The sequence below is a fragment of the Notamacropus eugenii genome, chromosome 4, assembly GCF_028372415.1.
Source record: "Notamacropus eugenii isolate mMacEug1 chromosome 4, mMacEug1.pri_v2, whole genome shotgun sequence".
NCBI lineage: Eukaryota > Metazoa > Chordata > Mammalia > Diprotodontia > Macropodidae > Notamacropus > Notamacropus eugenii.
The window spans coordinates 326614712-326627340 of NC_092875.1; the positions used below are offsets into that span (position 1 = coordinate 326614712).

A 12629-nucleotide genomic window follows, 5' to 3' on the forward strand; every position below is an offset into this window, starting at 1 on the left:
TTTTGGCAGCCATATCATAATATTGACTGTTTCTTGTCCACTATAATTTCAGGTCTTTTTCTTTAAAAAATATATTGCTATCTCTTGTTTTAATGTCACCTTTATTTCTGAAAAAAGAAATATTTTTTTCCTACTCAGCAAATCATCTCTTTTAACAAAGAAGGAAATGGTAAGTTATTTTTGGTCTTAGCATTGAATCATCAAATAAACCATTAACATAATAATAGCTAATAGCTAACACTTACGTAGTGCTTATCATATGCCAGGCACGTATTACAAAATTTGATTCTCACAACAACCTTCTCAGGGAGGTGCTGCTGTTATCCCAGATTCACAAACGAGGAAACTAAGGTTAAGTAACTTGCCCAGGGTCATAGCTAGTTAGTGCCTAAGGCTGCGTTTGAACTCAGGTTTTCCTGAGCATAGCACTCACTCCCAATCACTGCATCACCTGACTGCCAAGGAGTTGGAAGACCACAGCTTTACAAAATACCAGAATGTCCATCAAATGTAGCATCAGTCAGGACCTGGGAGTTCTAGGACATGAATAGTTTGATTTTCTACAGTGATACTAAGGAATATAATAAAGAAGACAGTTTTCAGAGGATGTTTGACTTATTTCTGGAAACTAGGAGAACTCTGGACCTAGGATTCTAGTGGATTTGAGATCTCAGCTACTGCTTGGAACTTGGTTATGGTCGCTTTGTGGTTGGTGGGGCCCTCCAGCTTCTTTTGGCAAAACCAGCCCCTCAGATCAGGGTAGGTGGACTTAGTGGCTGTCCCCAGAAAGATGGGGCCATCTTGATGGGACTTTCTCCTGCCATAACTGAGTCTGTCTTCACTTCCTACTCTTTCCCTCCCCCACCTATCCCATCCCTGCTGCTCAGCACAGTAGGATAGAATGGTAGACCAAGGGTAATACTAAATCTTATTTAACCTTCTGTATCTCAGTTCCCATATCTATAAAATGAGGGGTTTGGATTCTGGTCTCTTAAGGTTCCTTTCAACTTTAAATTTAAGATCAGATTATTTAAAAATTTAGAAATATTATATCAGAGTGAGGTAACTAGAAGCAAAACTAAAATGAAACTTTCTTGACTCAGATTTGGTCACATAGCTTCTTAACCTAATTCATTTCCTGAGGCTAAGCTTGCCTAACATCCTCTTGATGCCAAGAACCCCAGGACAAGTGTTTAGCTCTCTTCCAGACAATTCTCAGAACTTTCCATAGTCAATTTGGCCTTGTCCCACCTGTGTATTCTTTAAATCCATTCTAGAAATCCCATGCTTGTTTTCAGCCAATAGGAAGTCATGTTTACCTTTGGTGCTCTACTCATTTTATTACCTGATTCCTCAGCTAACTAGATGTCCACTCCTTCTTGGAGGGAGAGGGAGGACAGTAAAAGAACATTTAATTCTTATCCCATTTGCTCAAAATACTTCCATCAGCTCACTTCAATAATCATTTTCTGCTTCTCTTATTATGAATGATGTGGAACATTTTTTACAGATTGCAATTCTTCTTTTGAAAACTGTCCATATCCTCTGACCACCTGTCAAGGGAGGAACACAATTTGTAGAGAAATAATAGTACAAAAAATTTGAGGAAGAAGAACATCACACCTCTTTGCAAAGAGCTTATAATCTAACAAAGAGAATAAGATATGGGACAGAGTAAATATTAGTTCAATAGTTTAATAGCTGAATGATCCAATACTAAAACCCAGGTCTCCTGACTCATAGTATAGTAGCCTTTAAACTGCTCAGTGATGCTTTCTTTCTTACTAGTACTATTTGAATAGTCAGTTAACTAGCTTCTTGGCTCCTAGTCCTCCTCAGGTCTCCTATAGATTCCAGACATCAGAGATGGGGTAATGGTGTGAATGAAATCTATCTCAGGCATTTTCGATGGCAGAATAAAGACAGGAAGACTGGAGGAGGCAGCACTGATAAGAGGGTATCTGAGCAGTCCCAGTTTGGCTAGAATGTAGAATATATGAAGGGACTGGATGAAAACTTCGAAGGAGAAAGGGTAGAGAGAAGAAAAGAGGATCAAAGACAGAGTCTTGGAGGTGGTTATTAGGAAGAGAATGAGGAGATAGAAATGTAAGTCTATCAGTTAACAAGCACTTAGTACTGAGATTACAGAGCAATACAAACACAGCCCTGGTCCCACAGGAGCTTACCATTCTAATACAGGAGACATGTACATCAGTAAGACACTTTGGGTGATGGAGAAATAACAAGACCCCAGAGTGTCAAACTTGTCTTGGGTTTCAGTGAGTACGACAGGCAGAGGCTCCCCAAAGTGAGTTTATGAGGGGCTTAAATATACTTAAACCACAATAGAGACACGAGGAGATCAGCAGGGGGTATTGCTAAAATACTAAATTATGATTTAATATCAGTCTTGGTCTTTCTTCTTATCATGCTATGCTGAGCTGGCTGATTAGGTATCTTGATGTGAATGACCAAGCTGATTGCTGAAATCAGGAAACTTTTGAAGTTTCCCTGAACAGATGAACAGGATGTTCTTGTGGAGAGGTCTTTGGGGGAAGGTGGGGGTGGGAAAGCAAGGCAGGGCAGTCCTTTAATTGCTGAGCTAATGGTTATCACAAGATGAGAGTTGTGCTACATACAGAATAAAAGGAAACTTACCTTAGAGGTAAGAACTCAAATAGCTGGGTGGAAGATGGCATCTGAGCTAAATTTTGAAGGAAGCTAGGGATTCCAAGAGATGGGGGGGTGAAGAGGGAGGGCATTCCATAAAACTAGGGCTATACCTGTAGATCTGGGTGTTATCTGCATAGAGATGATAATCCAACCTATGGATGCTGATAAGAGAACTAAGTGTGAGTACAGAGAGAGAAAAAAAGGGAAGGGAGGCCAGGGTAGAGTTTTGAAATATTCTTATAGTTAATGAGTATAACATAAATGATTTTCAGCAAAAAGAGTCACCAGGAGTGGTTAGGCAGTCAAAAGAACAGTGTCTTGAAAAACTCAAAGAGGAAGGAACAAATAAATGAATAAAGTGTTTATTAAGTGTTTTTCCTATGTGCAAAGCACTATGCTAAGTACTGGAAATACAGAAACTAAAGTCAGATAGTCCCTGCTCTCACAAGAAGCTCACATTTTAATGGAGCAGATGACACATAGAGAAGGTTTCAGTTGCAAATCAGATAGGAAAGTCCCACAGTCATTAGGGTATAGCAGCAAAGCAAATGCTAATGTCTCTTCTTTAATGTCATTTCCATTACATCATATCAGTGTCTGATGTTGGACTTTTTGAAAATGCTAAGGATTTTGGTGGCAAGAACATTATTCCTGGATCTTCTGTAACTAATACTGTAAAAACTGTAGGAGCAGTGTCCTAGTTGCATCTCCACAAGTATTTTTTTTTCCCCAAGATGATGACTTTGGGCAGTGGGCCATTCCCAAGCCTCTTAGGTCCAGAGTCCTTTGCAGTCTCCATCAGGGTCTGAGGGGAGAGACTGGTCAAGGTAGTTTGAGTTGCCTGTTACATGTTGCCTCCTGATTCTCCCTCAGGGGATGAGAGATTACCACAGGAACTAACCCAGGAGAAGTGGATGAATAGTGTCAGATGCTACAGAGAGGTCACAGAGGATGAAGATGACTAAGGAAAAAACATTAGATTTGGCAATTAAGAGATCAGTTATTGGTCACTTTGGAGAGAACAGTTTCAATTGAATGATAATGCTGAAAAGCAGATTGCAGAGGGTTTAAAAGAGGGTGAGAGGATGAGAAATCAAATCACCAAATGTAGACAGCTTTTTCAAATAGTTTAGCTGAAGAGAGGAGGAGAGTTACTGGACTATACTTCACAGGAATGGTAGGATCTAGTTAGGGTTTTTTTTCTTTTTTTTTAAGGATAGGGGAGACTTGGCCATATTTGTAAGCATCCAGGGGAATAATCAGTAGAAATTTAAGATTAGAGGGGGTGATGTTATTGTTGGCAATGTTCTAGAGAAGACAAGGAGATGGGATCATGTGAACATGTAGAGGGGTTGGCCTTGAGAAGGAGAAGCACCACCTCTTCATTTGAGACTAAAGTGAAGAAGGAAATAGAGATGTTGTGAGATATAAAGGGTGGGAGGAGAGGGAGGGAAGGAAGCTCACTGGAAATGTCCTTGATGTTTTCATGAAGTATGAGGAGAGGTTCTTAGCTGAGAGGGAGTATGGGGAGGATTATGGGAGAGGTCTGAGGAGATAGGTTGTTGTGTTCATCTTTCGTGTTTGAAGAAGACTATGACATCAGAGAAATGATGACATGACTTGTACTTGACTTTGTTTTGAGTAAGGATGGGCGGTGCAAGGTCACCAGCCTCACTTTTTCCTCCTGAGCCATTTGGATCCAGTGACCAGATATTCATTAGGATGACTGGAGATGCAATGGGAGACGTTGGTCTTTTTAGGTACTCACTTAGAGGGAGGTAACACCCATTGAGTGAATAGACCTCTTTAAGAAGTAGTCAGGGAATGGCCCTTTTAATGAGCAAAAGAAAAAAAATAACTAAATCTTGCTGGGAGAGAAAGAGAAACTGTTATTATTGATAATCACTCTAAGCCAGCCATTAAGTGGAGCTTGGGCAGGGACCTATTGTTGTCCAGCCTATGACCTTCAGAGTACGCTCGGTTTAAGGTTTGGGTAACAACAAGGAAGGAAGGAAGGAGGGAGGGAGGGAGGGAAGAAAGCAAGGAAAGAAGGGAGTGAAGGAGGAAACAAGGAAGGAAGGAAAGACATTTAGCCAGTAAACTCCAAAGGAAGAGGAGAGGGGGACAAAAGGGTGAGGATAAGCTGGGTTACCCAGCTAGTTGGGTCCCCACTCAGGTAGCTCCATCTATTCACAAATTATGTTCATCCTTCATTTTTGAAGACTATGACATCAGGGAAATGATGACATGACTTGTACTTGACTTTGTTTTGAGTGAGGAAGGGCTGTGCAAGGTCACCAGCCTCACTTTTTCTTCCTGGGCCATCTCAATCCAGTGACCAGATATTCATCAGGATGACTGGAGATGGCCCAGAAAGCCACCCTGGGGAGATAAGAAAAGGCTTGGAATAATTGGGGTGAGTAGCAGAATTGATAGTAAAGGCTCAGTTGGGACTGCTGTTACTGAATAATTTTTCAGTTGTGTTCAACTCTTTGTGAACCCATTTGGGGTTCTCTTGGCAGAGATACTGGAGTGATTTGCCATCCTTCTCCAGCTCATTTTACAGAGAAGGAAACTGAGACATGCAGGGTTAAGTGACTTGCCCAGGGCCACATAGCTAGTAAGGGTCCAAGACTAGATTTAAATTTAGGGAGATGAGTCTTCCTGACTCAAGGCCAGACACTCTATCCAGTGGACCACACAGTCCCAGTGGGATTAGATTACATAAATCAGTATTTGATTTAGTCAGCAGCATTTCTTTGTTTAGCTCTGTTTAATAGCATGTAAGTAGAAATGAAAGTGTCAATTAGGAGTAATCCAGATTTGGAATTTGGCAAGGCATGACTGACAAAGAATATGGAAAGAAAAGATTTGAGAGTAGAAGATAGTGTGGTGTCAAATTGGTTCATCAAGGGGAGGGATGGGAAGGGAGGTCATTTCGTAACCAGAGTGGTGATGATTGCCTAGAACAGACAAATAAAGTCAATAATAACCATTTATGAAGTGCCTACCATGTTCTATTTATGAAGTACCTACCACTATGGTAAGCACCAAGGATATATAGAAAGGCAAAAAACCTAAAACACTAGTCCTTGCTCCTAAGGAGCTTACATAGTTTAAGGGAAGGGACAATTTACAAACCATTAGGTACAAACATGATACAGACAAGATAAATTGGAGATAATCTCAGGGGGATAATCCTCAAATCAAAGAGGATTGGGAAAGGCTTAGAAGGGAGCATTTAACTGGGACCTAAAAGAAGCCAAGGAAGCCTGGAGGTCTTGAAGACAAAGACAGAGAGAATCCTATACTTATACCAATTTATACTTAAAATTACTGATTTCCCAAAGCATTAAAACCTAAGCAGAGAATTTTATATTTCATCTTGGAGGTTATAGGGAACACTGGAGTTTATTGAATGGGGGTGGATGGGTAGGATGAAGGGATTGATTATATGATCAGACCTTCACTTTAGGAAGATCAATTTGATAGCTGAGTAGAGGACAGACTAGGGTAGAGAGACACTCGAGGCAACAAGACCAACCAGAAGGCTGTTGCATTGGTCTAAGTCCAAAGAAGTGATGAAGGCATGCAGCACAGTGGTTGCAGTGTCAGAGGAAAGAGACATACAGGAAAGATATGAAGGTAGAATTAACAGGACTTGGCAAGTGACTGAATATGGGGAGTCAAAAAGAGTGAGGAGTGGAGAATGATACCTAGGTTGCAAGCCTAGATGACTAAGATGTTAGTGGTATCTTCCTCAGTAATAAGGAAGTTAACAAGAAGGGAGAGTTTGAAGGGAAAGATAATGAATTCCATTTTGAACTCATTGAGTTTAAGATGTCTGTGGAATATCCTGTTCAAGATGTTCAATAGACAATTGGAGATGTGAAGCTGGAGGTCAAGAGAGAGGTTGGGGCTAAATAGTTTATGAAGGGTAGAGAGATTGGAGAGCATGGTAAAGAAGAATGGTTGGTTGTTGTCTTTCATTCTCGAAGAGGAGCAAAATGACATCACTATGAAAAAGTGAAATTTCACTGTGTCCGACTGTGGCTGATCAGACCAAGATGAGCTTGGAATGCTCTACCACAGGTTGGGCACAGATAGTCCAGATGAACATTTGGGGTGGATACCCCAAATTTGCACATCCTGTGTTTACTTTGTGCTGCGTCAATTTTGCTTTGCTCAAAGAGCACAGCACCCTTTCTGATGTGGGCATGCCATGCTGAGCTGTGCTGTGCCAGTGTCTCCCATGTTGCACAGTCAAATCCCAAGTTCTTAAGAGAGACCTTGAGAGTGTCCTTGTATCACTTCTCCTGACCACCATGTGATCACCTGCCTCATGTGAATTCTCCATAAAATAGTCTTTTTGCAAGCATACATTTTGCATTCGAACAATGTGTCCAGCCCATTGGCGCTATGCTCTCTGAAGTATAGTTTGAATGCTTGGCAGTTCAGTTCAAGCAAGGACTTCAGTGTCTGGTACCTTATCCTACCAGGTGATCCTCAGAATCTTCCTAAGACAGTTCAAATGGAAGCAATTCAGTTTCCTGGCATGGCACTGGTAGACTGTCCATGTTTCACAGTCATACAATGAGATCAGCACACTGGCTCTGTAGGTCTTCAGTTTGGTAGTCAGTCTAATACCTCTTCTCTCCCAAACCTTTCTTTGGAGCCTCCCAAACACTGAGCTAGCTTTGGCAATTCGTGCATCAACTTCATTGTCAAAGTATACATCCCTGGAAAGTACACTATTAAGGTAAGTGAACTTATTCACAGCATTCACAACTTCTCCATTTGTTGTAACTGATGGTTCCACATATGGATGGTATGGTGATGGCTGATGGAGCACTTGTGTTTTCCTGGTGTTAATTATTAGGCCAAAATTAGCACAGGTAGTAGAGAACTGATCCATACTTTGTTGCATCTCAGCTTCAGAGGCTGCACTGAGTGCACAATCATCTGCAAACAGAAAATCATGCACCAACACTCCCTCCACTTTGGTCTTGGCTTGTAGCCTTTTCAAATTGAAGAACTTACCATCACTATGGTAGTTGACCTTGATGCCATGTTCATTCTCATTGAAAGCATTTGACAACATGGCTGAAAACATCATGCTAAATAGCATAGGAACAAGTACACAGCCCTGTTTCACTCCATTGGTAACTGGGAAGGCAGGACAGCATTGTCCATTATCCAGAACTCAGGCAAACATGCCATCATGAAACTGACATACAATATTGATGAACTTCTCTGGGCAACCAAATTTTGACATAATTTTCCATAAGCCCTCACAACTAACAGTGTCAAAGGCCTTGGTCAGATCTACAACACATTGTGTACAGACCTCTGTTCTGCTCCTGGCATTTCTCCTGGAGTTGTCAGGCAGCAAATACCATATCGAAGCCATACTGGCTCTCAGGTATATGACCACCTTCCAGGTGAAGGATCAGCCTATTTAGAAGGACTCTAGCAAGAATATTGTCAGCAATGACTAAGAGCAGACCCACCTATGATTGTCGCAGGACAATCTATTCCCTTTACCTTTATAGAGATAGACAATGGAGGCATCCTTGAACTCCTGGGGTATAACTTCCTCTTGCCATGTAACCTAGAAAATTTCAGTCAGCTTTTGTATGAACAATGGTCTCCCTACCTTCCAAATCTCAGCTGGAATAGAATCGGCACCAGGTGCTTTGCCATACGAAAGGAGTCTAATAGCTCTCAAAAACCTCTTCTTCAGTTGGAAGTTCAGCTAAGGAGGGACTGACTTCAATCTGAAGTAAATCATCAATGGCCTCAGCATTGATTGATGATGGTCTGTTGAGAACACTATGGAAGTGTTCAGCCCATCTCTCTAGGATCATGTCCTTATCACTAATCAATGTGGCTCTATCAGCACTGAGTAGTTGGGTTGCACCATAGGTTTTTGGTCCATAAATAGCCTTCAGGGAATCATAAAAGTGCTTTGGATTGTTACTATCAGCATAAAACTGAATTTCATCTGCCTTCTTACTGAGCCAGGAATCCTGCATCTTTCTAAGCTTTGCTTGTACTTTGTTTTTGATGGAATTAAATGCTGCCTTCTTAGAGGTGGATGAACTATTCTGCTGGTATATTCTGTGGAGTTCTCATTTTTTGTTTAGCAGCTTCTGAATTTTCTCATCATTTTCATCAAACCACTCTTGGTGTGAGTGTTAACTCAGTTGAGCAAATGCAGTGCTGTACACCAAATCTCTGAAAGCTGCCCACACCTTTTCTGCTCCTCTGTTGCCAACTATGTGTTGGCTCAACTTTTCCTCCAAGTTAGCAACAAACTGTTCACGCTCAGAGAAGTGTTCTAATTTGTTGACATTAATTCTTCTGGTAGTCATTTTGCCTTGAGGGCAGCACTTTTGATGAATGTCACAACCCTGAATACAGGGGACCCAGGTGATAGGGTCATTTCTCACTGGAAGCAGCAGTGGCACTTGGAAGCCCCCTGGGTGTCTGAGCATCCTATTAAGCATTGAACTGCTCACCTCCTAGTGTGAGAAAGGGGGCTAGAAAAGGTGCCCTAAACACTCTCTGCTTACCCAGCCCTGACCTGATTACCATGGGAGGCGGGGAATTCCATTATGTGGTTGAAACACAAAAAAATGTACAAAATGTATGAAAACATCTGCAAAGATGATTCCACTCACCATCAGCACATGGAACGTAGGCACACTTACAGACAACAAAAAATCCAGTAGACCTGAAAGATGAACTGCTCTTATTGCAAGAGAACTCAACAGGCATCACATCCAAAAAGCAGCCCTGAGTGAAACAAGGTTGGCAAATGAAGGCCAGCTTATTGAAGCTGGAGCTGGATACACAGTTTTCTGGAATAGGCGCAGTGAAGGGGAGCACTGTGAAGCTGGCGTGGGTTTTGCAATCAAAACTAATCTAATCAGCAAGTTGGTATGCCTGCCAAAAGGAGTGAATGATAGGCTCATGACAATGTGATTGCCACTTGCAGGAAAATGCCATGCCACCATCATCAGTGCCTATGCTTCCACCATGACAAACCCCGATGAGGTCAAAGAAAAATTTTATGAAGACTTAGAGACCCTTACTGTCAATGTGCCAGAAGAGGACAACCTTATCATTCTGGGTGACTGTAATGCTAGAGTAGGCTCAGACTACCAGACTTGCCAGGGAGTCCTAGTGAAGAATGGAGTTGGAAACAGCAACAGCAGTGGTCATTTAGTGCTGAAGACTTGTGAATTGCATACCTTCTCATCACCAACACTGTTTTCTCTTTACCTAAATGCAATAAAACTTCATGGATGCACCCTCACAGCAAACACTGGCATCTAATAGACTATGTGATTGTAAGGAGAAGAGACAGAAAAGATATGAGAGTGACAAAGGCAATGTGTGGTGCAGAATGCTGGACTGATCATAGACTTATCGTTTCCAAGCTAAATATTCGCATTCATCAAAAGGTAAAGAAGAATATTGTTGTAACATAAGAATAGTAAACTATAGGGAGAGATATAATGATAAAAGATAATTATTATTTCAATAAAAGAATTTTGGAGTTCTTGAACATGACACACCCATGGGTGGCTATAAGATTAAGGGGTATGAGCATGCCTGTGTGTAGCTGAAGTGGAATGGAATAGTCATGGGAGTTGAATAGATAGAAGATCTGAGAAGTTAAGGTTTTTGAGGAAACATCAACATATTTTGAAGTCCCTCATGATGAAGGCTGGAATTGGGATATAGAGGGAGACTCGAGGTCAGGCAGTGAATTCATGGAGAAAGGAAGGAAAATGTCTTTGATGTTCATTTCGATTGAGTGATAAATACTGGACCTGGAGTCAGGAAGACCCAAGTTCAAATTAGACCTCAGAAATTTAACTAACTGGGTATGTCCTTTAATTTGCCTCAGTTTTCTCATCTGTAAAATGAGGATAATAGCAGCACATACATCTCAATGTTGTTGTGAAGATAAAATGAATGACTTGTAAAGCACTTTGCAAAGCTTAAAGCCCTGTATAAAGGACAGCTATTTATCATCACCATTATCATATCTTACAAGCCTCCCTCTTACTTTGTGATCCTGTTCACAGGAGATACCCCCCATCTCCAGACAGCATTTTCACTAGTGATAGCCAATGAATGGACACACCTCATTCCTGGGAGTCTCCTCCTCAACTCCACCTTCTGGCTTCCCAAAGTTTCACCTTCTACAAGAAGCCTTTTCCAACTTCTCCTAAATCTTAGCTCCTTCCCTCTGACATCTGATCTCCAGTTTACTCCGTCTACACGTGTTCTGCTGGCCAGGAGTCTTCCCCTTCAGACTGTGAGTTCCTTGAAAAGAGGGGTGTTTTTTTTTGTTTGTATTCCAGTAATGAGCACAGCAGGAACTTAATAAGTGTTCGTTCACTGACTGTCTGACCGAAGAGGCGGATAAGCTGATGCAGTTGGTTTTGTTCTGCGTCCAAACATGGTGCAATACTGATGACAAAGGCTTCCAAAAGCAACACCGCTTCTCAGCTGACGCTGGCCAAATCACTGAACCTCGTGGTTCCGTAAAAGAAGAGGACAGGACTCGAAGGACCTTCACGATCTTCTCCAAGGCTAAAGCTACGTTCCTAAGGAAAATGATAGTATTTTGGATGCCAGCTCCCAGCACTAAAAAAGCCGTTCGGGTTAAATCAACAGATCTACGATAGCACTCGGCACAGGAGAATTTGCAATTGAAAAGAAAGTCTGCGTTTTCTTCCCGGGGCATGCAGTAGTCCAGCGGCCACCCCACATTTGCATCATACTGAGCCCTGCATTTCCGCAGGGGTTCGGGACGCGTCCCCAATCCAGTGACTCCACAAGCCCGTCACGGACTAACCCCTGGGAATCGGCTTTCCCGGCCGAGCTCGTCCCTTCCCACGGCAGCCCCGGAGCCTCCGCTTCTCGCTTCTGCTCAGCTCCGGGTCTCCGCTCCCTCAGCCTCCTCCCCGGGGTCCCGCCCACTTCTGCAAGAGAGGGGAGGTCCTGCCGGACCTGCCCGGAGGGACGAGAAGGAGGGAGAAGACCGGAGAAGGGCAAGGGTGACCCAGGGTGGAGAGGGGTAGGACGGAGAGGGGGAACGAGAGTCCGAGGAGACCGCGGCAAGGTGGAGAAAGGAGAAGAAAACCAGAGAAGAGCAGCGCCCGGGGGCCGGCCCCGAGCAGAGGGGCAGGGGGTGGGGAGGAGGAAGGCCCGCGGGGGAGGACCGGAGGGAGAGGGGGCGGGGGCGGGGCTCCGGGGCGGGGCGGTGGCAGCTCCCCGTCACGTGACGGGGGCCTGGCGGCGGCGGCAGCGGTGGCGGCGGCGGCGCGTCGTTCGCGGCGCCCAGTGCACCATGGTGGTGGTGGCGGCGGCGGCTTCTGTAGAGGCTGCGGGAGGAGTGGCGGCGGCGGCAGCGGCGACGGCTTCGCCTGCGCCTGCGGGTGGTAGAAAATGGCGGATTTTGAGGACTTGCGGGTAAGCCCGAGATGGGCAGGGGTAGAAGTTGAGGAGGGACGGGAAGCGGCCACGTCCTCCTCAGATTCCGGAGGCGGGGTCGGCCCGGCCCGGGAGACCCCGAGCCGATCCCGGGCCGAGCCGCGGGTCCTGGAGGGGCGCCTCGAGCGAGCTGCCCCCTCCTCGCTCCCCCTCCCTGGGAGCGGGGGCCGGGGCCTCGAGCCCGGGGTCTGGAGGGGGCTGTGGGGGAGGGGGCTAGGCCAGCGCTGCCCCAGTCCCTCGTGGGTGGGAGTGCACGCACACATCTGGCCACGCATTGTGCGATTTAGGTGTTTTTGGGGCGCAGGACCGGCTCCAGCAGAGGTGCAGTGAGCGTTAGGATCTTTGTTGTTGGGAGCACCTGGTGCTGCTTCGGTAGAGGCTGGACCGCTTGGCCTGGGCAGCCCCGAGGCCCCGCCGCCTGGGGGTGACCGGAGATCCTGGAA

The 12629-nt window shown here is 44.3% G+C and overlaps 2 protein-coding genes across 9 annotated transcripts in view; one reads left to right on the top strand and one right to left on the bottom strand.

The window, feature by feature from the left end:
• KATNAL2 (katanin catalytic subunit A1 like 2) overlaps positions 1-10986 on the bottom strand; it is a 187362-nt gene extending 176376 nt beyond the window's left edge. For 3 of the 4 annotated variants that reach the window (XM_072605203.1, XM_072605196.1, XM_072605198.1), the window contains exon 1: positions 10832-10950. In XM_072605203.1, the coding sequence (XP_072461304.1) occupies positions 10832-10836 (5 nt within the window). In that variant the 5' untranslated portion in view covers positions 10837-10950. Of the gene's footprint in view, positions 1-10831 lie in introns of all 4 variants that reach the window. The other variant, XM_072605207.1, reaches the window with a different exon arrangement.
• Positions 1-12629, top strand: part of PIAS2 (protein inhibitor of activated STAT 2) — a 135560-nt gene that overhangs the window by 44324 nt on the left and 78607 nt on the right. For 3 of the 5 annotated variants that reach the window (XM_072605188.1, XM_072605189.1, XM_072605195.1), the window contains exon 1: positions 11958-12165. The exons of the other annotated variants lie outside the window; for them this stretch is intronic. In XM_072605188.1, the coding sequence (XP_072461289.1) occupies positions 12142-12165 (24 nt within the window). In that variant the 5' untranslated portion in view covers positions 11958-12141. Of the gene's footprint in view, positions 1-11957; positions 12166-12629 lie in introns of those variants that run through there. 5 annotated transcript variants of the gene reach the window in all.